This window comes from Amblyraja radiata, chromosome 15, assembly GCF_010909765.2.
Source record: "Amblyraja radiata isolate CabotCenter1 chromosome 15, sAmbRad1.1.pri, whole genome shotgun sequence".
Classification (NCBI taxonomy): Eukaryota; Metazoa; Chordata; class Chondrichthyes; order Rajiformes; family Rajidae; genus Amblyraja; species Amblyraja radiata.
In genome coordinates this window covers 42,542,469-42,566,968 of record NC_045970.1, presented here as the reverse complement: position 1 = coordinate 42,566,968, position 24,500 = coordinate 42,542,469, and the positions used below count along the sequence as shown (strand labels likewise).

Below are 24,500 nucleotides of genomic sequence, written 5' to 3'. Positions count from 1 at the left end.
ACTTTGTTCCATACACCCATCACCCTTTGTGTAAAAAAGTTGCCCCTCAGATTCTTAATAAATATTTTCCCCTTCACCTTAAACCTATTTCCTCTGGTCCTCAACTACTCTGGGCATGAGACCCTGTGCATCTGCCCGATCTATGTCTTTCATGATTTTATACACCTCAATAAGATTGCCCCTCAGCGTCCTGTGCCCCAAGGAATAGAGTCCCTGACTTTTCCACCTCTCGCTATAGCTCAGATCCCTCTAGCCCTGGCAACACCCATGTAAATCTTCTCTCTACCTATTCCAGCTTGACAACGTCCTCCACAGTTCACTTCTTTCCCTCCACCGGCACCATTCTCCCCCCTTCCTCCCAAAAAAAATAACACCAAGTGCGTTGTATCTTGGTGTGGTTGCCCTGCAGAAACACTTGAACCATGCCACTTAATCAGTTGCTGTCATTGATTGGGGAAAAAAATCTCTGGGAGCTTCAGTTCTAGGTTGGATTGCTCTGCAGAATCCCTTAAACCTCGACACTCAATCAGTGCTGTCTTTGATTGGGGAACAGGGAATGGGTGGTCAGGCATCCACACTCAAGACAATGAGGGTCATACGACAGGCAGGTATGCAATCCATCCATCCACACTCTGCCTATGGAACACACAACACAGGGGCAGGACACAGACAGGATATCAGGAAAGCGTTTGACGTACGTACGTCAAGTACGTTTGCCTATTTAATTTGCTTGTTTGAATGCAATAACTGATTGATTGAGAGAACCAGCATGGAAACCAGGCCATTCGGCACAGCAATTCCATGCCGATCATCCATCACCCTTTCAGTCTAGTTCTATGTTATTCCACCTTTAGACTTTACTTTAGACTTTATTTTATTTTGGAAATACAGCTTGGAAACAGACTCTTCGGCCCACCAAGTCCGTGCCTATCAGCAATCATCCGTACACGAACACTATCCTACACACTAGGGACAGTTTACAATTTCCCCAAAGCCAATTAGCCTGCAAGTGTGGGAAGAAGCAAGGGCACCCGGAGAAAACCCATGTGGTCACAGAGAGAACTTACAAACTCCATACACAGACAGCACCCGCAGTCAGGATCGAACCCGGGTCTCTGGTGCCGTAAGGCAGCAACACCACTGCTGCTTCATTGTGCTGCCCCCATTTGCATCTGCTCCCGACACACAAGGGGTAATTTCATTAACTTGCAAACCCACATGTCTTCGTGATGTGGGAGGAAACTGGAGCACCCTGAGGAAACCCATGTGGTCGCAGAAAGTACATGCAAACTTCATTCAGTCAACCCCTGAGGTCAGGGTCAAACCCGGGTCTCTGGCACTGAAAGGCAGCAACTCTACCACTGTGACAACTTTTGAAATATTGCAATTAAATTTGCATCAACCATCCATTACGATATTGTGTAAATGGAAAGCATTCTCGAGGAAGCCAGAAAAATTAATTCAAGGATGCTCCCAAGTTATCCTTGATGCATTTTAATACTGGTTCAGAACTCTGAGAAGCAGTGTCTCAGGGAAACCTTCATCCATCCAGGAGCTCCAACCTATGAACAGGTGAATATTGAGGCATAACCGGTTACAAGCAGCATACGTCTTGCAACAGCAGTGGGTCCATTGTGAATCCAGCAAATCTCCAAGTCACAGTCCTTTCAAGGCACATAGTGGCCTGATTCATCACTCACATGCTCACAGAAACTAGCGATGTAATGCCAACAGACAGGCTGTGAAAATGAGCTGATACTTGGCGAGGATACTTGGAGAGGTTTGAAATGATAGGTTTTGGCAGAAAACAACTTTATGTAATCTAAATGGCACGATTCTGAAAGATTTGCAGAAACAGAGGGACATGGTTCAATGGTATTTTATGTGTAGCGAAGTACAGTGGGTTTTTTTTCTTTTCTTGCACACAGTTCAGTGACTTGCACAAATCTTTGAAAGAGGCTGGCAATGTCGAGAAGGTGGTTTGTGAGACATATAGAATTTTGGGACTCATACAAAAGGGAAAAGATAACAAAAGTAGAAAAGTTCATAAAAGCTTTATAGGATTTTTTTTAAAACATAATTATGATCACGAGCTCACTGCCTCTGGAGGCGATGGGAACAGCCAATCGGGATTTTCAAGAGGGACAAGGATGGACAATTGAGAGAAGAATTTATAGAACCATGAGAAAAGAATCTCTGGAACAGACTCGATGGACTGAAAAGCCTCTTTCTGTGCGCAAACAATCCTATAGGGGCTGTCCCACTGTGGCGACCTAATTGGCGAGTTTAGAAGAGTTCAGGAGAGTTGAAAAAATGTCATGCTGAAGACCTCCTTTGACTATGTAGAAGACCTCCTTCAACCTCCTTCAACTATGTTGAAGACTAGCTTTGACTAGCTCTGGGAAAATTGGACACCGAATAGTGGAGAGTGAAGACGACCGATCTCCTTTTGGAGGTATCCTCAAATATACAACATTGTGTGTATGTCTGATCTGAAAGCTACATGCAAGAAAGTTCTGTGTAGGATGGAACTGCAGATGCTGGTTATACACCGAAGATTGACACAAAATGCTGGAATAACTCTGCGGGACAGGCAGTACCTCTGGAGAGAAGGAAAGGATGACTTTTCGGATCGAGACCCTTCTTCAGGTCAGAAGGGTCTCAACCTGAAACATTACCCATTCCTTCTCTCCAGAGGTACTGCCTCGACCTCCCTTCGACCTGCCTTCGACTATGTTGAAGACTATCTACGACGACCTTCGACTACCTTCGATTACCTTCGACTACCCTCGATTACCTACGACTAACATGCCGACCAACTACGACCTACTTCGACTAAACCTGCGAGTAAAAAAAGTATTGATTTTTTCCATGGCGACCTTTTCTTACTCGCGGGCATTTTTCAACATGTTGAAAAATACGCCGCGACCTAGCTGAGGCCTCGAGTACGCGGGGACCACTCTCGAGCATGAAGGAGAGCTACAAAGACCTCCTAGGGCCTCGTGATGACCATGCTGCGAGTATGACTCGAGGGCAAACTTGCCAGAACTCGCGCATTATGTCGCCGCAGTGGGACAGCCCCTTAAAATCCTACAGTCTTTCAAGTTGAAAGGTAAACTCGCAAATGAACAAGGTAACAAAGACAGATAGTAACTATCTACAAATAGATGCTAGTAACTAATAGCATCAGGCCCTAAGGCCAATTATATGAGGGAACACAAACAGAGGCTCTTGGCACATCTTATGGTACATCCTCCATTGCAGCAAGCAGTTATTCTCGTCATTACAACAAGGTTGCTTATTGGGGCTTGCTGCACAATTGGGTACAAAGTTGGTAGAGAAGCTGAAAAATACTCTGAAACCTCATGAAGTATTTCCCCTGTTCTTCTTCCTAGATACCTTAAAATAAGGCAATAACTAAAATTTGATAATCTAGGATATTTCAAATAAATTGTCTGCCCGCTAAACTTCAGCACCTGACTGGATTGAAGTAGGTCACCGCTCCGAGAATGCAGGAGTCACTCAGTACTTTAAGCTCTAGAACACTCATGAAATTGCCAGCTTTCTCGAGACATGCAGTTTATGGGTAAGCTGCAGGATGGATTTGTTTCTCCAGTTATAGCCATGAAATCACATGTAGTGCTTTTTCTTGTGAACCATGCCATTGCGTGTGGAATTTGGTTGCAGCTTCACCTCTCTTACCCTTTTCGTCTGCAGCTGATGCTGAGACCTACACCTCATGTTGGATAATTAGCATTGGTTTAATATTGTCACAAATACAGTGAAAACAGGGCACAACGACCGAGGATGTACATGTCACTGGGGATAAATGGGACCATTGCGGATAGGGTGAGCGGCTTTACATACCTGGGAGTCCACCTGGGAGTTGACATGGACAATACACACTGCCGCACTGGTGAGAAAGGCAAGGCAGTGCCTTTACCACCTCAGGCAGCTGAGGAAATTCAGAGTCTCTCTGAGGATCCTTCAATCCTTCTACTCTGGTGCTGTGGAAAGTATCCTGACCGGAAACATCTGTATCTGGTTTGGCAACAGCTCTGCCCAGGACAGGAAGGCTCTACAGAGAGTAGTGCATTCGGCCGAACGCACCACAGGAACTACACTCCCCCCTGCAGGACCTATACACCAGGAGGTGCAGATCCAGAGCCAGCAAGATCATGAAGGACCCCTGCCACCCCAGCAACGGACTGTTCCAGCTGCTACGGTCAGGCAAGCGCCTCCGCTGTCACGATGCGAAAACAGAGAGGATGAGACGGAGTTTCTTCCCACAGGCCATCAGGGCTCTGACCTCACCAGGGCGCAAGTACTGTTGCGTCTTCTTTTTTTAATGTATATACTGGTTCTGTTCTGTTCTGTTGTTTTGCACAATCCCGCAAGCATTGGCATTTTCATTTCACTGTACATCTTGTATGTGTATGTGACAAATAAAGTTGACTTGACTTACTATCCAGTTAGATCATACTCTGCACGAGTACAATCACAAGTACAACAGGTAGTGCAAAGAGAAAAACACCAGAGTGGAGAACATAGCTTTACAGCGTTATAGCACTGCAGCTACAGAGAACGTGCAGGTAAAAGTGCGAGGACCGCATTGAGGAAGGTTGGCAGATTGGGAGTGCACCTTCAACTTATGAGAGATCCATTCAGTGCTCAGATAACAGCGGGCTAGAAGCAGTTTCTGAATCTGATGGTACAGGCGTTCAAGCTTTTGTGCCGTCTGCCTGAAGGGACAAGGGAGATGAGGGACGCACTGGGCTTAAATGTGGTCCTTGATTCATCCATGAAGAAACCAACTTGCTGCTGCAACCTCCATTCCCCAGCTACACGACTCCATCCAAATGCTGGTTTAAACCAAAGATAAACCCAAAAAGCTGGAGTAAATCAGCGGGACAGGCAGCATCTCTGGAGATAAGGAATGGGTGATCTTTCGGGTCGAGACCCTTCTTTGGGTCTGAAGACGCATTCCTTCTCTCCAGAGATGCTGCCTGTCCCGCTGAGTTACTCCAGCATTTTGTATCTGGCTCTATCCCACTTCCTGGTCATATCTGAGGCAGATGCAGATACCGCCCCGACCTTCTAATCCCAAGACCTCCAACAGTTTGCCTCAGCATCAAACCAACCTCATTCCTGCTTTCACTCATGTGCTGATAAAGAGCACACAAGAGTATTTGTTAAAATCAGGGGACTCGAGGACTTAAGTGGTATCCCGGGCCATTTCTCATGGCATTAACTAGATCTTATTCAAAATACATTTTATACCTGCATGTTAACTCACACCGAGTCACATCGTCTCCTCCTGTATTTATTTACCAGCAAAGCCCTTTTCAGTAAAGTGAGCTTTAACCACAGAGGATGTCTGGGCTGGGGGGAGTTGTGCAGCTGAATAACGGGGCGGAAAGCAGGTGAATAATCTATGGCAGTTCTCTGAGTAATCCCGTCAATACCATACACCATTTATTTCCCTCTAACCTATTCCCTCATACAAGGCCATCTGATTGAATAGCACAGCAGGTATGACAAATGGCCTATTCCTGCTTCAATTCCATGTTACACAGCACTGAGACTAACCCTGCACAGCAACGGCAAAATCTCCAATTCATAAAATACTTCAATCTGTTGCGTCAGAACAAGTACGTATGACTCAATGTCAGTTGGCAGCAAATAGTCACGTGGTCCCAATGCAGTTAATTGCAGTAAAAAGGCATCTTACCTTAAAGCTACGGAAGTCCATAGATGCTTAGCCACATTAGGGTGGCTATCACTAACTGCACTAATTGTAGTTGTAGTTGCTTTTCTTTTTTACTTTCCACACTTTACTAACCCTATTAGCTATCACCTTTTTTATCTTATATCACATTATATTTTGTATTTGGAATGGAATTGCATATTTTATTTAAGGAGATACGTTCGGATGGAAAACAGACGTGACCTAAAATTCATCTACCTGAAGTTCAAGTATAAGGTAGGGTTGAGTGTGCTGAATCATCTGCTCTACCACTTAATCACAAGATGCAAGACATGAATATAAAAATTGGGGGTGAGGGAATTAAATTCTGTAGTTGGAATGTTAAGGGAATTAATGAACCTATCAAGAGAGGCAAAGTGTTAGCACATTTAAAATCATTGAAAACAGATATAATATTTCTCCAGGAGACACATCTTAAAAAGGAAGCACAACACAGACAGAAAGCAAAATGGATTGCTAAAGCGTACCATTCTTCATTCTCACATAAATCAAGAGGTGTTGCAATATTAATTCGTAAAGGTATACCCTTTAAACATATATCAACGATAGAAGACATTGAAGGCAGATATATTATAATAATAGGGGAGTTATACTTAAAAAAGGTGACTCTCCTCAATGTGTATGGACCAAATTTTGATAGCCCTCTGTTTTTTAAGAGAATTCTTAACAATATCCCGGAAGGTACACAACAAAACTTAATAATCGGTGGAGATTTAAATTGTACATTGGATGCTTGTTTGGATAGATCATCAACTCAAAGAAAACTAAAATCTCGATCAAGTGAATTTTTAAATTCATACATTAATACCACTAATATTAAGGACCTTTGGAGAATTGAAAATCCATCGGGCCGAGAATATTCATTTTACTCACCAGTACATAAAACTTACTCAAGGATAGACAATTTTTTAGTAGATTCAAAACTTATCCCATTCACCTATAACTCACAATATCATAACATCATAATCTCAGACCACGCCCCATTAACATTTATGATCAAAGTAAACGGAATGGCAGAGACACAGTCACAATGGAGATTTAATCCCCAAATCTTAAAAGATAAGTCATGTAATGAATATCTAGTAAAACAGATTAAAATGTTTTTTGAGGCTAACGATAGCCCTGAAATCTCTGCCTCCCTTCTTTGGGAAACATTTAAAGCATTTGTACGAGGAGCATTAATTTCTTCCCAATCATTTTTTAATAAAGAGAATAGGGCCAAACAACAGAAACTGGAAATGGAAATAAAGCAATTAGACACAGAAAATGCAGCAGCACCATCCACGATAAAACACAATAAAATTGCAGTATTGAAATATAAATTAAATAAGATTTATTCAGACCAAGTTATAAAACTTTATCAACATACAAAACAATTAAATTTTGAATTTGGTGACAAACCACAAAAACTATTAGCGCGTCAACTTCGCAAATTGGACGGGGAAAAAACAATATACAAAATTAGAACAGATAAGGGAGAAACATTAACACTGCCTAAAGATATTAATGATAGATTTCTACAATACTACCAAAAATTGTATTCATCTAAAATAACAGAACAATCAACGGGAATGGAAACATTTTTACAGAATTGTAAGTTTGCGGGTCTAGATCAGAAAGAGAGAGAATTGCTAGGGGCTGAAATTACGATAAAAGACATTGAAGAATCAATAAAGTCCTTAAAAAACGGAAAGTCGGCAGGACCCGATGGTCTAAATTCGGAATTTTATAAAAAAAATTATGATTTGCTTTCCCCACGCCCACAGACAATGTACAAATACGCTTATACTCAACAGAAACTCCCAGAAACTCTAAATGAATCTACAATCATACTTATACCAAAAACGGACAAGGATCTTGAAGACCCAGGTTCATACAGAGCTATAGCCCTCTTAAATACTGATCAGAAAATATTAACTAAGATTCTATCTAATAGATTGAGCTTAGTGATCAGTAAATTAATACATCCTGACCAAACAGGGTTTATCCCCAAACGGTATTCATTTTTTAATCTGAGAAGATTATTTAATATTATATACTCCAATAGAATCCCTAACGCAGAGCTAGCAATTATCTCGTTAGATGCTGAAAAAGCATTTGACCAGGTAGAATGGCCATATTTATTTTCGGTGATGGAAAAATTTCAACTAGGAGAGAAGTACTGTACATGGGTTAAATTGTTATATTCTAACCCAACAGCTAGAATATTAACAAACAAAATGTTATCAACTAAATTTAATCTCTCTAGAGGCTGTAGACAAGGATGCTCACTATCCCCACTATTATTTGCTCTTGCAATCGAACCCCTAGCAGAAAGCGTTAGAAACCACCCAGGAATATTTGGATACAATACTAGAGACACAAGGAATAAAATCTCCTTATATGCAGATGATATATTAATATATATTACAAAATTAGAAACTAGTATTCCAAACCTATTAAATCTAATAACTCAATTTGGTCAGTTTTCGGGATATAGAATCAATTGGAATAAAAGCGAAATCATGCCAATAACAAAATTCAATTTACATACAATACAACAATCCCCTTTTAAAATAGTTAAAGATAAATTTAAATACTTAGGAATCTATGTAACTAAGACATATACCTCTTTATTTAAACTAAATTTCCCACCCTTACTGAATAAACTACATAAGAATATTCAATACTGGAAAACACTCCCCATTTCAATGCTTGGGAGAATTAATGCTATAAAAATGATTTTTTTACCGCAACTGCTGTACCTACTTCAATTAATTCCGATATATATCCCAAAAACTTTTTTCAAAAAAGTCGACTCCATTGTTACAAGTTTTGTCTGGGATTATAAGAATCATAGAATAAGTAAAAAACATTTATGTAAATCAAAGCTAAATGGAGGTCTGGCTTTGCCAAATTTCTTATTTTATTTTTGGGCAGTCCATATTAAAAACATGAATTTTTGGCTGGAAGAAATGGACCAACAACCACATTGGCTAATGATGGAAAAGGAAGACTGTCTACCTTTTGAAATTGGACCGATCATATTTGCCCCCACAAAACTGCACAAAAAAACCTATAAAGAAAACCCCATAATACATAGTGGAATACGAATTTGGAAACAAATAAAAAAATATTTAAAATTGAATAATATACCACTCTGCCTTCCCATTGTAAATAATCCTTTATTCAAATCATCCTTTATGGACAAAGGTTTCACACAATGGAAAAATCATGGAATCAAAAATATAGGACATCTTTATGGGAAAGGTACTTTTCTTTCATTTCAAGAGTTACAACTGAATTATGGACTGCACTCAAATAATTTCTTCAGATATCTACAAATTAGAGATTATGTTAAATCTAATACACAAGTTTACAGGAATAGGGAATCAGAAATTCTTGATGAATGTCTGAACAAGCATCCTAATACTGAAAAACTAATAGCTTATATTTATAACACCCTACTAAATAACGAGGTACCACCGACCGAACCATATAGATACAAATGGGGAAATGAAATAGGTCATCCTATCACGAAAGATATGTGGGACGAAAGTTTACAACAAATACATCAATGTTCATTAAATGCCAGACATACTTTAATACAATTCAAGGTCTTACATAGACTACACTTCTCTAAAATAAAACTAAATAGAATCTTCCCACAAATCTCTCCTATTTGTGATAAATGTCTACATTTAGAGGCTAATTTAACACATACGTTTGCAAACTGTATAAAACTTAAACATTTCTGGACAGATATTTTTGAAATAACTTCAGAAGTTATTAATACAAAACTGGACCCAGACACAAAATTAATAATACTTGGAATATCAGAACAAAGCTTAACACTCACAACAAACCAAAGAAACTTCCTCAATTACAGTATAATAACAGGAAAAAAATTAATATTAAAATTTTGGAAAGGCCCTACAACCCCCACAATTAAAATGTGGATTACGGAAATGTCGGAGACCCTATACTTAGAAAGAATTAGACTTGTCTTAATGGACAAACAAGATCTTTTCCATAAAATTTGGGCTCCATTCATTAACTATCTGAAGGGATAGATTGGCACAGCACGAGGACCCAGCTGAAACTTGAACTCAGGAACAGATGAAAAACTATACTCTATACTTTATAACCTACGAACCTATCTCCATTGATGTATTACAGGTAACCCATTCCACCTCCCTTGTTTTTCTGTTGTGTTGTTTTTTGTTTTGTTTTTTTGCTTTCTTTTTTATTTGTAACTTTCTACCCTCTCTTTTTCTCGCTTTCTATAAAAAATAAAAATACTAGAAGCAGAAGTAATTGATAATGGAAAATTTTAATAATGTATGACTGATGTATATGAAAAGTTTTTTTTTTTTACTATAATATGTAACTACATTTTATAATATGTCTACTTCTAATAAATAAATTAAAAAAAAAAAAAAAATTAAAAAAAAGGCATCTTACCAGAGATGGTGAGAAACTCATCGATGCTGGTAATGTCGTCCACTGCTTCGGTCAAGAGGCGGATGTGGTTCTCCCAGGCCTTCTTGTACATCTCCATGTTACTTCCGATACTTTGGCTTTTTGGGGAGGAAGCAAGTGCCAGTGCAGCATTGATGACCTGCGACAAGTAGAGCAATTAATATCTTAGTTTAGTTTAGCTTAGAGATACAGCACGGAAACAGGCCCTTCGGCTCACCGAATCCGCGCCGTCCAGCGATCCCCGCGCACTAACGCTATCCGACACACGCTCGAGACAATTTACAATCTTATCAAGCCAATTAAACTACAAACCTGTACGTCTTTGGAGTGTGGGAGGAAACCGGAGATCCCGGAGAAAACCCACGCAGGGCGCGGGAAGAACGTACAAATTCCATACAGACAGACACCCGTAGTCAGGATCGATCCCGGTCTCTGATGCTGAGAGGCAGCAACTGTACTGCTGCGCCACTATGCCGCCCTTAAGCCTTCTCCGTTAAGGAAAGTGCACACAAGACATGTGGAAGATGGAGGTCGACAGGTCTATCCTGCGATCAGGTCAATTGCTAACACAAAAGCAAACCACCCCAAATGTTAGAAAAATGATAGATAATGTTGACGATGCTCACCAAGTGTGGAGAGAGGAACAGAGTTAATGTTTCTAATTAAAGATCATTGACTGAAACATTAGCTGTTTCGCTCTCCATAGATTGTCCCTGGCCTGCTGAGTATTTCCAACATTGTTGGCGTACTAATTTGCAAGTGTTTTGCAGTAATGTGGTTTTCACCTTTGTTTCTCTCTGAGCTAATCACCTACTGTCAATTAGTGAATCTATTCTGAAATGAGGTTTTACATTAGTTTTTCATCAAGTCCTATGCCACGGCACGAGTAGATTCTCCAGTAATGCTTTCTCTATTAAGAAGGAACTTCGAAGTTCCTGACAATTCACAGTCAAAGATTCATAGAGTCATAGAGCAATACAGCGCGGAAACAGGCCCAACTTGCCCACACCGGCCAACATGCCCCATCTACACTTGTCACATCTGCCTGCCTTTTTGCTCTAGACCTATCCTATTCATTTACGCATTCAGACATGAAGTGACATGAACATATATGTACACTTTCATTCAACTATTTAATTAATTTAATCAACGCTATGATAATGCAATTCATAAAATGATGGGGGGGGAAGAAATTTGGCAACTCACCAAACCTGAATTTCCTTTTCGGCAAGAATTATTAGACCGCTTTTGGATGGGAGCGGTTTAGAGGGATATGGGCCAAATGCAGGCACGTGGTCAGTATTGGGTTCACTCGGTGTGAACAGTGCACTGCGAGTATATCATGAGATACATTTCTGCGGTGAGCTGGATACTGAAGAGTCAGTAAGTGGTAGGAACAAGAAAATCTCACACCAAACTGACTGTATGATGTTAACCTCTGACATTAACCCTTCCAAAAATGGACATAAAGCTGCATTATTGCAACTTTCACATTTACACTGCCTGTTGTACTATTATTGCATGGATGTTTTACTAGTCTACAGTTTCCACAACATTGCATCCATTTAATGCTTTGAAGAATATGGATATCTACGTGCTTTCAAAGGTTCAGAATCATCCTTCTGAAAGGGAGGAGTCCCATTCTACCCATTTGCCTGTGATTGGATCGACTGGGCTTATATTCACTGGAATTTAGAAGGATGCGAGGATATCTTATAGAAACATATACAATTCTTAAGGGATTGGACACGCTAGATGCAGGAAAAATGTTCCCAATGTTGAGGGAGTCCAGAACCAGGTGTCACAGTTTAAGAATAAGGGCTAGGCCATTTAGGACTGAGGTGAGGAAAAACGTTTTCACCCAGAGAATTGTGAATCTGTGGAATTCTCTGACATAGAACGCAGTGGAGGCAAATTCACTGGATGTTTTCAAGAGAGAGTTAGATATAGCTCTTAGGGCTAATGGAATCAAGGGATATGGGGAAAAAGCAGAAACGGGGTGCTAATTGTGGATGATCAGCCATGATCCTATTAAACCTGGCTCGAAGGGCCGAATGGCCTACTCCTGCACCTATTTTCTATGTATCTATGTTTCTGTGAGTGCATTCCCATATTTATTTAGGTACACCTGATACTCAAAGCCACTTCACAGATTTCATTAGGCATTGAGCTGCTCCCTAATATTGTTCTGCTCATTTACTGGAGATCATGCTCGGTAGTTTCTTTACGTTTCTGTATTTTTCTCTCCACTGGCTAAAGCCTTTAGGCAGATTTTAACTGCTGACGGAGCTGCATGACCCTAATACTTACACAGCCCAATTACCAGGCAATTACCACCAAAAATAGCTTTAACAGCTGCAAATTTAACATCTTTCCCAAGGCATTCTTCCTCTGCATATAATTGGGCTACACTCTCGTATTCCACATGAACCTCTTGCTCATATTATCAGCCAGCTTTCAAAGAAGCCTCTATACATGTGTGTGCCTACATTTAATTAAAAATAATAATGCTAGGCTGAACATTTCAACAATAGGACAATGCATCAATGAAAGAGTAACACAGGTAAAAAGGCATTTACAAACCCTCACCATAAATCATTGCACAAGCAGTCCCGTCTTCACACTGGAAAGATGCCAGAATGAATTTGGAAAGCACGATGAGGGATTACTCACATAAAATCCTAACTTTTCGTCTCTCCCCTCACATACTGTTCTATCTCCTAAGCAGAGCTAACGTTTTAGTTTAAAGGGCATGCTGTGAAACTTGTGACAATGGGAACATTCACCAAACAAAGTCTGTACAAATTAGTTCACGTAAAAAGTGTGAGAACAAATTGAAATGCCCTGTGTGAACTCCTGCTACAAATGTTTCTGCTTTTACAAAGCAATTTCTGTTTTCTTCAATTGTTGTAACAGTTCACACAACACAGAAAGGATGAGAAAGAGTTCAATCCTTTCTGATTATCCTCAGTGCTTCATGTTATAATTCCGCTTTAACATCACCTTTCAAATCCAGAAGTCACCACACATTTTCTAACCTTGCACACCTCCTGGCTCCACATCTCCGGTGTTTACCTAGTGTCAATTTTAAACACTCAATGGTTAAGTGTTCATTGCAAAGGTAACAAATAAAACCTGGAAAAGGGAACTAGTAATGTCCTATCCGTGGACTGAACTAGGGAGCAAGTAAGAATGAAATCTGGATACGTGTACGAAGAAGCCAAACTGTGCATGGGTAATTTTTGATAAATGTAACAGCGTTATAGTTTAGCTTAGAGATGCGGTGTGGAAACAAGCCCTTCGGCCCACCGTCCGTGCCAACTAATGTTCACATCACACTCATGCTATCCTACCCAATAGGGACAATTTACAGAAGCCAATTAAACTACAAACCTGCATGTCCTTAGAATGTGGCAGGAAACCAGAGCACCCAGAAAAAACCCACGCGGTCACAAGGAAAATGTACAAAGTCCGTAGTCAGGATCAAACCCAGGTCTCTGACGCTATAAGGGAGTAACTCTGCCACTGCCATTGTGTCACCCTAAATCTGAGAGGATCTTCTGAGGAGTTCAACAGGAATATGATGTTACATCTCAAATGAGCAATATCCCTACTTTCTATATGTACACACCTATTTCAACTCTATGTGGTAAACATTCCTGTTTTTTCTTAATAATGCGAGCAATCACCAGCAATGCCTCCCATACAAAGTATCTGATTGGTGCACATGCCCATGCACATTGGTGACCGTTGCTCTGGAAGGCGGTGGCGCTGGGAAGCGTTGGCAAGCGGCAAAGGAAGCAGTGTGCACTGGCGACAGTGTGGACAGCCCGGCCTTACAGCTGCCAGGAAGGCAGAGCAGCTAGGGAGTGGCGTTGACAACATGGCTTGGAAGTGGCCGGAGAGCTGGTCGTGAGCCGAGGGATGGCGTCGGCAGCCACGACTGGCGGTGAAGCAAGGCAGCCCGTCCCTGGAAGCGACCGGGGAAAAAGGAATGTGAAAAAGCAATATTGCTGGAAATCATAGTCGTGGCACACGCTCACTAAACTAGTGGCTCTGCAGCAAGTTACTGATATCTTGCTTGCAGAGGTAGTCCAGAGTTTTGTAAGATTGTATACAATCAAAGGCTGGACGAAATTGTAAGTGGCCATGAAGGTATTTGCATTGCCACACAGATTTGCATGTAGTCTAGTCGGTATAAGGATGTAATAGAAGTTGTTAGGTACTAAAATCTAAAATTAAGTACTAAAAATTCATTCTGAAGAAGGGTCTCAACCCGAAACGTCACCCATTCCTTCTCTCTACAGATGCTGCCTGTCCCACTGAGTTACTCCAGCATTTTGTGTCTATCTTCGGTTTAAACCAGCATCTGCTGTTCCTTCTTACACAGGTACCAACATCTTGTGTTTGATCTGGGATGCAGGATTGTAACCTCATGGAGGCATCACTAAGAATGGCAGTAAATTCCAGCCACAAGTATGACAGTAGACGGCAATCAGAGGACAACTCCCAAAACTTTAGCCCAAGAAGTGTGAATCCCTGTTAGATGTAACGTGGCAAACGTTCCTCACAAAAATGTACTTTTAAAGAGACAAAACTCTATTCAAGACACAAGAATGGACTCGTTGCAGTTGCTTGTAAAGTAAAACACAAGAACACAAAATAGGAGAGAGGTCTCAAATGCAACTTAGAGAGGATATGTTTAGTTTATTTTAGTTTAGAGATGCAGCGCGGAAACAGGCTCTTCGGTCCACCGGGTCCGCGCTGACCAGTGATCCCCGCATATTAACACTATCCAACACCGCTAGAGACAATTTTTACATTTACCAAGCCAATTTACCTGCATACCTGTACGCCTTTGGAGTGTGGGAGGAAACTGAAGATATCGGAGAAACCCCACACAGGTCACGGGGAGAACGTACAAACTCCGTACAGACAGCACCCAGAGTCGGGATCGAACCCGGGTTTCTGGCGCAGCAAGTGCTGTAGGGCAGCAACTCTACTGCTGCGCAACCGTGCCGCCCTGCTTTGCAAATATGCTTTGCTCAAGTTGTAGAAAGAGAATATGCACGCTGCTGTAACTGCTGCACATGTCTCAGATTTACTTTGGCATCTGCACTGTGCCAACTGTAGTGTGAGGCCACAGGACCTCTCAGGATCACAGTCCTGATTGACAGAAAAGCATTAAAGATGCAAATTGACACAGCTGCCGACTATTCTATTATTGGGAAAGGCAATTTGACAAGCTGTTTCATCAGTCACCCTGAGTAAGGAACATTGTCAATCTCAAGATTTATTCAGGACATGTTTAAGGCTTTGGGACAGCAGCAATATATCGGACACTACATTAGTCCGAGCCTTACACTGAATGACCAGCAATAACATGCTGAGAAAATGTTGGGGTGATGATCGGGAAGGAGCAAATATATTGGCTCTAAATTGTAATTAAATATCAAGGATAAATGAAGCCTCTATATTAAGTGTCCTTCAGAAATAGTAAAGTAATTGTTTCCCACTTGACCTCTTGCTCGGCTACACCTACGTCAACCGACATCAATGCACTTGAGCAAAACAACCAAATAAATAATAGTAAAAGAGAATGGAAAAAGAAGGATGATATAAAATAGTGATTCCAACATGGGCAAACCTGAATAATTTTAATTCAATCTACTCTCCTTTTGTGTACCTTCTTACTCTCCTTCCCAAATACACATCAGAGTGCATTATTCAATGAGGGGCAATCAGAAATCCCGATCAAGTATTCTTTTAATAAACAGCCAATATTTCAGGTCAGAGAGCTGCTTCCCGTCCCACAACTGCGACCTGACCCGCTGATAGAGTTGCCAACTGTCCCATATTAGCCGGGACATCCCGTATATTGGGCTAAATTGGTTTGTCTCAAACAGAACTGACCTTGTCCCGTATTTGACTGCTACTACTTGGGTCGATGGTACAGTCCGGTCGGAGCATCAAGTTAGTGCAGCCCATGGAGTGCAGCAGCAGTGCCTCACCCGTGGCCCTGTCAGTCAGCAGCCCGGCCAGCTGTCCAAACTTCGAACCTTCGCTTACCGCCGACACCTACACCCCCACATGGCAGATCACCGGTTCATGGGGAGATGGGGTGCCGAACTTTGCGCCGGGACCAAAACTCCTCAGCTGGCCCGCCCGCCGGCTGGGCTTTGTGTGCAGCACCCGGGCCAACTCATCATTCACCCAGCCATGGCCGAGTCGGTCAACGAATTGCCGTCTGGAATTTGTCCCTTATTTTGACCTTTTGTCTCTTCTTTGGGAGTGAGAAAGTTGCCAACCCTACCTGCTGAGTAATTTCACCATTCTCTATTATTGTTTTCCACCATTTGTTTTTTCTGATTTTCAAGTATTTTTACATCAAGGAACTCACAACATATTGCTCTACGATGCACGGAAGTGAATCCAGATGTCCACTTTGATGTTAACAGTTTGTAAATTGTGAAGCAAGCTGTTAAATACCAGGGTATTACATACCTGTTTGTTGCTTAAAAACTAACTTCTCAACACTGAATCACAATACGCACACAACCAGTATTCTGAATATGTAGACTGATTATTATAAATGAGCACATGAATTGGATGAGAGAACAGGCCTTAATACAGTGACAGCCACACTTTTACAACTGCCTCACTCACCACAGCTCATTAGACGCATTACAATTTAATCTTACCTATTTACTAATCAGCATAATGAATATTATTCTAGTGCTATGTATTGAGACCAGACAACAACTAATTACAGCAATCTGACCATCATTTGATGGTGCTCGGCATACAACTTCAATGCAAGCACTGCAGAATTATAAGAACAAATTATTCCCAGTAAAGAACAACCTTTCCTAATAGCGCAACATATTATCCAAGTTGTTGCCCGTGTCCAGTTCCATGTCGGCAAATTTGCATCATTAGGAGATTTACATTTCTCTGTATTTAGTTTTCGAGCAGATTTACTCTTTTGATTTCTAACCTTTCTATTTCAATGTCTCGTTGTCTTATTCAAATTGTAACACGTGTGAACATCTGTCTTGTGAGAATCTCCCTGTTCTTTAACTCTCCGTCAATATAATCTCAGTTTCCTCACTGGACTGTTGACAATTTGGTAATGATCTTCACTGCAATTGTCCAAAGATGCCTTTATGTAAGTCATCTTTATCTTCTCTCCTTCTGATCCCACCTGCTGATTAATTACTTCTAAGCCAGCGCTATGGCAACCAAGGGCAGGCAAATGCAACAAACTGGAAAAATACTGCACTCTCTGTTTTTGATAAATCTTCCCTTAACAAAACTGTAGAGGTTATAACTATTCATCAACACTGCAACCGCAGGAGATGTATCAGTCCCTATACCTCCTCCCGCCCATCCATTTCCAGGTGAGACACAGGTTCGTGTGCACTTCCCCCTAACCCCTCTACCACATTCGATGTTCCCACTGTGGCTTCCTTTACATCGGCAAGACCAACGCAGCCTAGGCGACCATTTTACACCACAATCAGTCTGAAGAATGACCCGACCCGAAACGTCACCTATCAATGTTCTCCAGAGAAGCTGTCTGACCAGCTCAGTTATTCCAGCACTGTGTCTTTTTTTACCAACATGGACACCTGGGCTGAAGTAGACTGTTCAAATTAGAAGAGCTTTAGAGGATTATTTAGCCTGCTTATACAACTTGTTGCTAACTGACAAAACATGGACTGATATGTTCAATTTAAAGGTCAAGTTCCTTTGGTGCTCTTTGTGACTAAATAGGGGATAATTGTTGTCATTTATTAATAGATGGTGAAACCATACAACCATTAGTTTGTGGAACGGGTTCTCCCACAGTTACATGAGCAGCAGCAACATCTTCCAGGTCTCTTTCTTGAACATCGTTGCAGGGATTGGAATTGGTGAAGGCACAAAGAGGTCCACATGAACATGGTCCACATGTTTATTTTCTACTTGCACCGTGTAGGTCAAAGTACCTTTATGCAAGCCAACTTCTTCAGAAATTTCCAAATGCTTTTAATGTGTGAAATCCCGAATCATATTGTGAGATTCAAAAATCACAAATGCTCTTGAGACAAATTCAGACAAAGAAGTGTTTTTATTAATATCATATTCTGCAGAATAGGTGCCTCTCCTCCGATGTCCCCTAGAGGCACACCGAGGATCGGGATGTCTTTTATCTTTATACATTTCTTTTCATTATTATCACATTCTCATCTCTCCCCATTGAGCTTCTTCCAATCATAACATAAAGCCCAGATTCCCACGAGAAGGTCGTGGAACGCCCACCCAACGTCAAAGGCACCTCCCCTATCATGCATCGCATGTGCATTCAAATCAGGCATCTTGTCATAGTGGGTGTGAGTACATTTTCATGGCATCTCATCACGCAAGCGCAGTACAGAATGCCCCTTCCCCCAGTCCCCGTTATGTTCTTGTGTGACTGTGGTTATCTTCTGACTCTCATCCTTGAAATGTCACCATCTGTACTTGCTGCTATTATCTAGAATTTCTCTCTGTTCTTTATATTGTTACTTTCTATTCTACCAGCAGTCTGGTTTCTGCTGACACCTTATTTCTTTCTAAGTTATATTTCTATCCCTAGTCTAAATCAACTATGTCTGTTAACCCTTTTCTCACAATCCATCCTCTTTCTTTTTGCTACGCACCCTTGATTTACACTATCTCCTCCTTTTCTAATGCTAGCAGAAGATTCTTCACCTCCCTATCCTCCTCTCGTTGGTTATACTGTGTTCTGAAGGCAATTATGGTGGCAGCACTGTTCTTCGTCAGGGCTGTTTCTATCAATCGCTGAGCCAATCCCCGTACGCAGGGAATGATACAACATCCGAACAAACACAATAACCCTACTATGACTATTACTGATGTTAGGGCTGATGTAAAGATGTGCTTCCATTTCCCAAACCAGGAGTCTAGAAACCCGGTCCAGGAGGTGTCTACTCCAGAGTTCTCAGCCAATTCGATAGACAGAGAGGTGAGACCTGCTAGGGCTCTTGACACTGACCCATCCGGAGCAGTGTTGTTGGGGATGAATGTGCAACATTGTTCGCCAAACATTACACACACACCTCCCTTCTCAGCCAGTAGCATGTCCAAGGCCATGCGATTTTGCCAGGCCATTTGGCTGGTAGCTGTCAGTTGTTCCGCTAATCCTTCAACTGCTTCTCGAGTGTAATTTATAAAGCGTTGTTGATTGTAGTATAAGTAGTTGATCCAGTCCACATTTTTATTAATTGTGGACCACCAGAAGAGCATGGACTCAAAGCCCGCAGCTATCTGATTTCTGGCTTTAAATTCATCGGGTACCCCTCTTGGCACCCCTATCGCATCTATATAGATGTGTGTGTCGAATGATCCTCTCACCTTTCTCTTTTGTCGTCGGCTTCCTTCATCGAGTTCTACAGCATGTTCTACTGCTATGGTGAAGGGCATCATCAGTTGTATGAGGGTACAGGTTCCCGTCCATGACCCTGGTAACCGGGGCCACAGGATATTCTCCCCGCACCACCACCAGACATCGGCTCTACTGACTATCTGCTTGTTCAGCCAGGAGCTATTGAACAGTGGCCCCTGTTCCTCAGCCGTTATTTCTTGTATAGCACTCAAACCCCTCCTCCCCAAAAGGAATGGTAAATGGAGGAGGTCGAGGGTCTTCCCTTCGGCCCTTTGTATTGTTGTTGCTGGCTGGAAATAGGTAATGATAACTCTGGCATATCACATTCTTTGGTAAGAGGGGATTCGTGAATAGCTGTAGTATACATGTCATAGCCCTAGGTGTTCTATCCTAATTCAGGGGAAATGGTACTAGGACCAGCTGAGGCCTAGCTCCTGCGCAGGCGTAACAATTGGTTCGTTGTATACTTCTGGCTGTGTACATCATCCAGGCAAGCCAGGTGTTGGCTCCTTTTCCCCCTGTTGGTATTCCTTTCTTATATAACTGCCTTAATCCTGTTTCTCCTGCTACTATCATTATCTTCAGATCCTTAGACTCATCTTCCATGGTGACATTGCTGACTACTGGTGGTGCTGGTGTTGCCCCGGAATCCCTATTCTGACTGTCATCTATCTTGAACACCTCTCCCCTATCCTCGTATATTACCATCTTCCCATCTTGCTTTACTTCTATCTCAAACTTCAGACATGCGTCTTTCCCTGTTTTATCTGCACATATCCAATACCTACCACTTTCCTGTATTTGGACACTCTGTATGCTCACATATACGCGTCCTGGCAATTTCTCGTTCGGGTTTTGATATACTCTCGGTGTATCTCAAACTGATAGGTGGTCCGATGCCACCCATATTTTGATGAAGTAAACACCGCGTGCCAATCTTTACAGGGATGGGTGCATACATACATTCTATAGCCGCACCACCATTTTCCTTTACATACATTAAATGGGATGGTGGTGGACCTTCTATTCTGTGGTATTGTGATTTTTATGCATGTTACATTACTTACAAGTTGGGTAACCACCCAACACACGACCCACCAACACGAAATCTTCATTTTTCCTGCGGGTTCTTGGTAAATATTAAAGTCAATGGTTCCTCTCCTTTGCGCACAGTCCACGGGCTGATATCGTCTGGTGGGGCCTCCACAGGACCCTTAACTCGACTTGCGTGTGTCCACCCTTTCTCTTTTGATCGTACTGCTGTCTCCGTGTTTAGTAACACCAGGTAGGGTCCAGTCCACTTAGCTTGCAGCTTTTCTTCTTTCCACGTTTTTATTAATACCCAGTCTCCAGCCTTGACTGAGTGAATCGGGAAGTCCAGTGGTGGGCTCTGGGCCAGCAATCCTTTAATTTTTAGTTCTGCAAGAGATTGGGACACTGCCAGTAAATAGTTCCTTAGGAACACATCGTTCCCTTGTATTGTTGGGACTCCTTCTATCTTCCCTAAGTATGGGAGCCCGAATAACATTTCATATGGTGATATCCCTATGTCTTTTCGAGGTGCCGTTCGGATTCTCAACAGGGCTATCGGGAGGCACTTAGTCCAGGGGAGTCCCGTTTCCTCTATCAACTTGGTGATTTGGGTCTTTAAGGTGCCATTCATTCTTTCCACCTTTCCTGAGCTCTGGGGATGCCATGGTGTATGCAATTTCCATTCTATTCCCAGTGCTTCACATATCATTTCATGTGTTTTGGAGGCAAAATGGGTCCCTCTATCTGAGTCTATTGTTTCTACAATCCCATATCTGGGTATAATTTGTTCTAATAATATCTTGGCTACCGCCTGTGAGGTGGCAGTTGCCGTGGGGAATGCCTCTACCCATCTGGTGAAATGGTCCACTACCACTAACAGGTACTTCCATGTTCGTACCCGGGGCAGCTCGGTAAAATCTACCTGTATTCTTTGGAAGGGCCGAACTGCTAATGATTGTCCTCCTCCTGGGACTGCTCTCATGATTTTCTTATTAATTCGCTGACATATTACACAGCCCCTTATGACTTGTTTGGCCATGGTAAATATCCCACAGCAAGCGTAGGTTCTGAGGAGGGTGTCACAGAGGGCTTGTGTTCCCCAATGGCTTTGTCCATGTAATCTCCCTAATAACTCCCTCATTATTTCTTTGTTCAATAGCTGCTTTCCATTTGGTGTCCACCATTTCCCATTTGAAGTACGCTGAGCCCCCATTTCTTTCATGTTTTCCTGTTCTTTCTCACTAAAGATAGGTATCTTTTCCTCTGGTTCCCTTAAAGGTATTAGTGACTTCATTTCTACCATCTGTTCTGTGGCTGCTCTTTTTGCAACCCCATCCACTGCCCTATTTCCTCTGGCCTCCAGGGTGTTACCCTTCTGATGCCCTGCCACATATGCTATGGCTATTCGTTCTGGTTTTTTGCAAGGCTTCCAGTGTCTGTCCTACCAATTGCTCATGTGCTAATTCTTTACCTCGAGTTGTTATCATTCCTCGCTCTTTCCAGATCTTCCCAAAGGTGTGTACTACTCCAAAAGCGTATTTTGAATCGGTGTATACTGTTCCTTCCTTCCCCTCCAATAATTCTAAAGCTCTCCTTAATGCATATAATTCACAAGATTGAGCTGACCAACTACCAGGCAGCCTGCCGCTTTCAATTTCCTCCATCGTTTCCCCGTTCACTATACCGTACCCACTATGTCTTTTTCCATCTATGCACCTGGAGGATCCATCTATGAACCACCGGCTGCCCTCAGCCAGAGGTTGCTCTTCTAAGTCTTCTCTACTTTTTGTCTGTAAATCTATTATTTCACTACAGTAGTGTACTGGGCCCTCTTCCTTGTCACCCTGTTTCTCTGCTGGATACAGGAATTGGGACGGGTTAAGGTTCTTATCCGTAATTATCATCAAATCGTCTTTTTCCATCAGGATGGCCTCATACTTTAAAAGTCTAGAGTCTGTTAACCATCTGTTGGATTTCTGAGTGAGTATGGTTCTTACTGTGTGTGGTGTAGAAACAACCAGAGTGCCTCTAAAGGTTAATTTCCTACTTTCTTCCACCAATATTGCGGTAGCTGCTACCGCTTGTATGCATCCCGGCCATCCCCTGGAGACTGGATCTAATATTTTCGAGAGGAAAGCCACTGGCTGTCGATTTCCCCCTCTTTCCTGGGTGAGTACCCCTAGTGCCACCCCCTTGTCTGAATTTACAAACAGGTGGAAAGGTTGTTCTACTGAGGGCAGAGCCAACACGGGAGCAGTAATCAAACTGTCCTTTAATTTCCCAAATTCCAACTCCTGTTCTGGGGTCCACTGAACTTTGTCTTTTTCTTCTCCCAATTTATCATATAGGAATTTCACTTGTCTGGAGTAATCATCTATCCACAGTCGACAGTATCCTATCAATCCCAGGAATTTTCGGTTCTCTTTCTTATTCTTTGGTAGTGGTACTCCCGTGATCCCAGCTATCCTTTCGGGGTTTATTCGTCTCTTTCCTCCACTTATCAGATGTCCCAGATATTTTACCTCTTGTTTCACAAATTGAAGCTTGTTACGGGACACTCTTAACCCCTTCCTTCCCAAGAAGTTTAACAGGCTTATTGTGGCGTCCCTTACTTCCTCTTCTCTCTCTCCTGACAAAAGGAGGTCATCCACATACTGTAATAGTTGCGTTTCCCCGTGACCTGGGAAATCTTCCAATACCTGCTCTAAAATTTGGCCGAATAAATTTGGTGATTCTGTAAAACCTTGAGGGAGCACCGCCCACCGGAATTGTTGCTTTCGCCCGGTTTTTAGGTTCTCCCACTCAAAGGCGAATAAGTCTCTACTCTCTGTTGCCAGCGGACAGCTCCAGAAGGCATCCTTTAAATCTACCACACTAAACCATTTGTGGCTTGGGGGTATCCGTCCCATGATGGTGTAAGGGTTAGGCACTACCGGGTGTCGGGCTTGGACCACCTTGTTCAGTTCCCTCAAGTCCTGTACGAGTCTAAACGTCCTGTCGGTCTTTCTGACTGGTAGGATCGGAGTATTGTAGGGGGACATACATGGTTCCAATAACCCGTCCTCTAATAAATTCTCAATGATTGGTTGTAAGCCTTTTCGTCCCTCGGTCGAAATGGGGTACTGTCTTACTCGTACTGTCTCTCTCTCTCTCTCTCTCTGTCTGTGTTTCTCAACTTGTATGTCTACCATAAAACAACATAAAAGCTGGTCATGTTTCATCAATTAACTTATTTCCAGTTAACTTTACTGACAAGAAATCTAAAAGAACATCAAGAAACGATTTTTACAACTTCTCTTTTTCAGGTTACCAGGATACAAAGAGTTAATTTTTGCAGCTTGTTCGCAACCCCCTACGGCCCAAACACAGTGGGAATTCCCACCTCCGCCACGGGGCGTCTGTGTTCAATTTTACAACTTGCTCATTTCAACCATTTGTTCCAAACCGGTTTTCAAACAAATCACTTCGTTTCATTCTTACTTCAAATAGGTTATTCAATTTATATTTTCTCCCTGCCTGCACTGTTGTCCCCGGCCTTTGCCGTCTTCTATCACATCCTCCTTTCGCGGCCTCTGCCGTCTTCTTATCTGCTACTTTCGGGTTAACTCCCTTATCATCCTGTCTCAGGAACTTTCCTGTCTCTATCTGTTCCTTATTTCTTCCTTACATCAGGCCAGGATTTGGTCACAAAATTGGCCCTAAGCAATTGTTGTCCTGCCCCTGAGTCCGGGTCTATTCCAGAATACTGTTGCATGTTCTTCCTGAGTCTCTGAAGGAACACTGTCGGGGCCTCATCTTTCTGCTGTCCAT

General features: G+C 42.2%; 1 protein-coding gene across 1 annotated transcript in view; it reads right to left on the bottom strand.

Moving 5' to 3' along the window:
* The window catches only part of ctnna3 (catenin alpha 3), a 1,079,953-nt gene that overhangs the window by 313,433 nt on the left and 742,020 nt on the right, over window positions 1-24,500 (bottom strand). Inside the window, exon 11 of the mRNA XM_033034268.1 lies at window positions 10,211-10,367. Coding sequence (XP_032890159.1) covers window positions 10,211-10,367 — 157 coding nt within the window. The remainder of the gene's footprint in view (window positions 1-10,210; window positions 10,368-24,500) is intronic.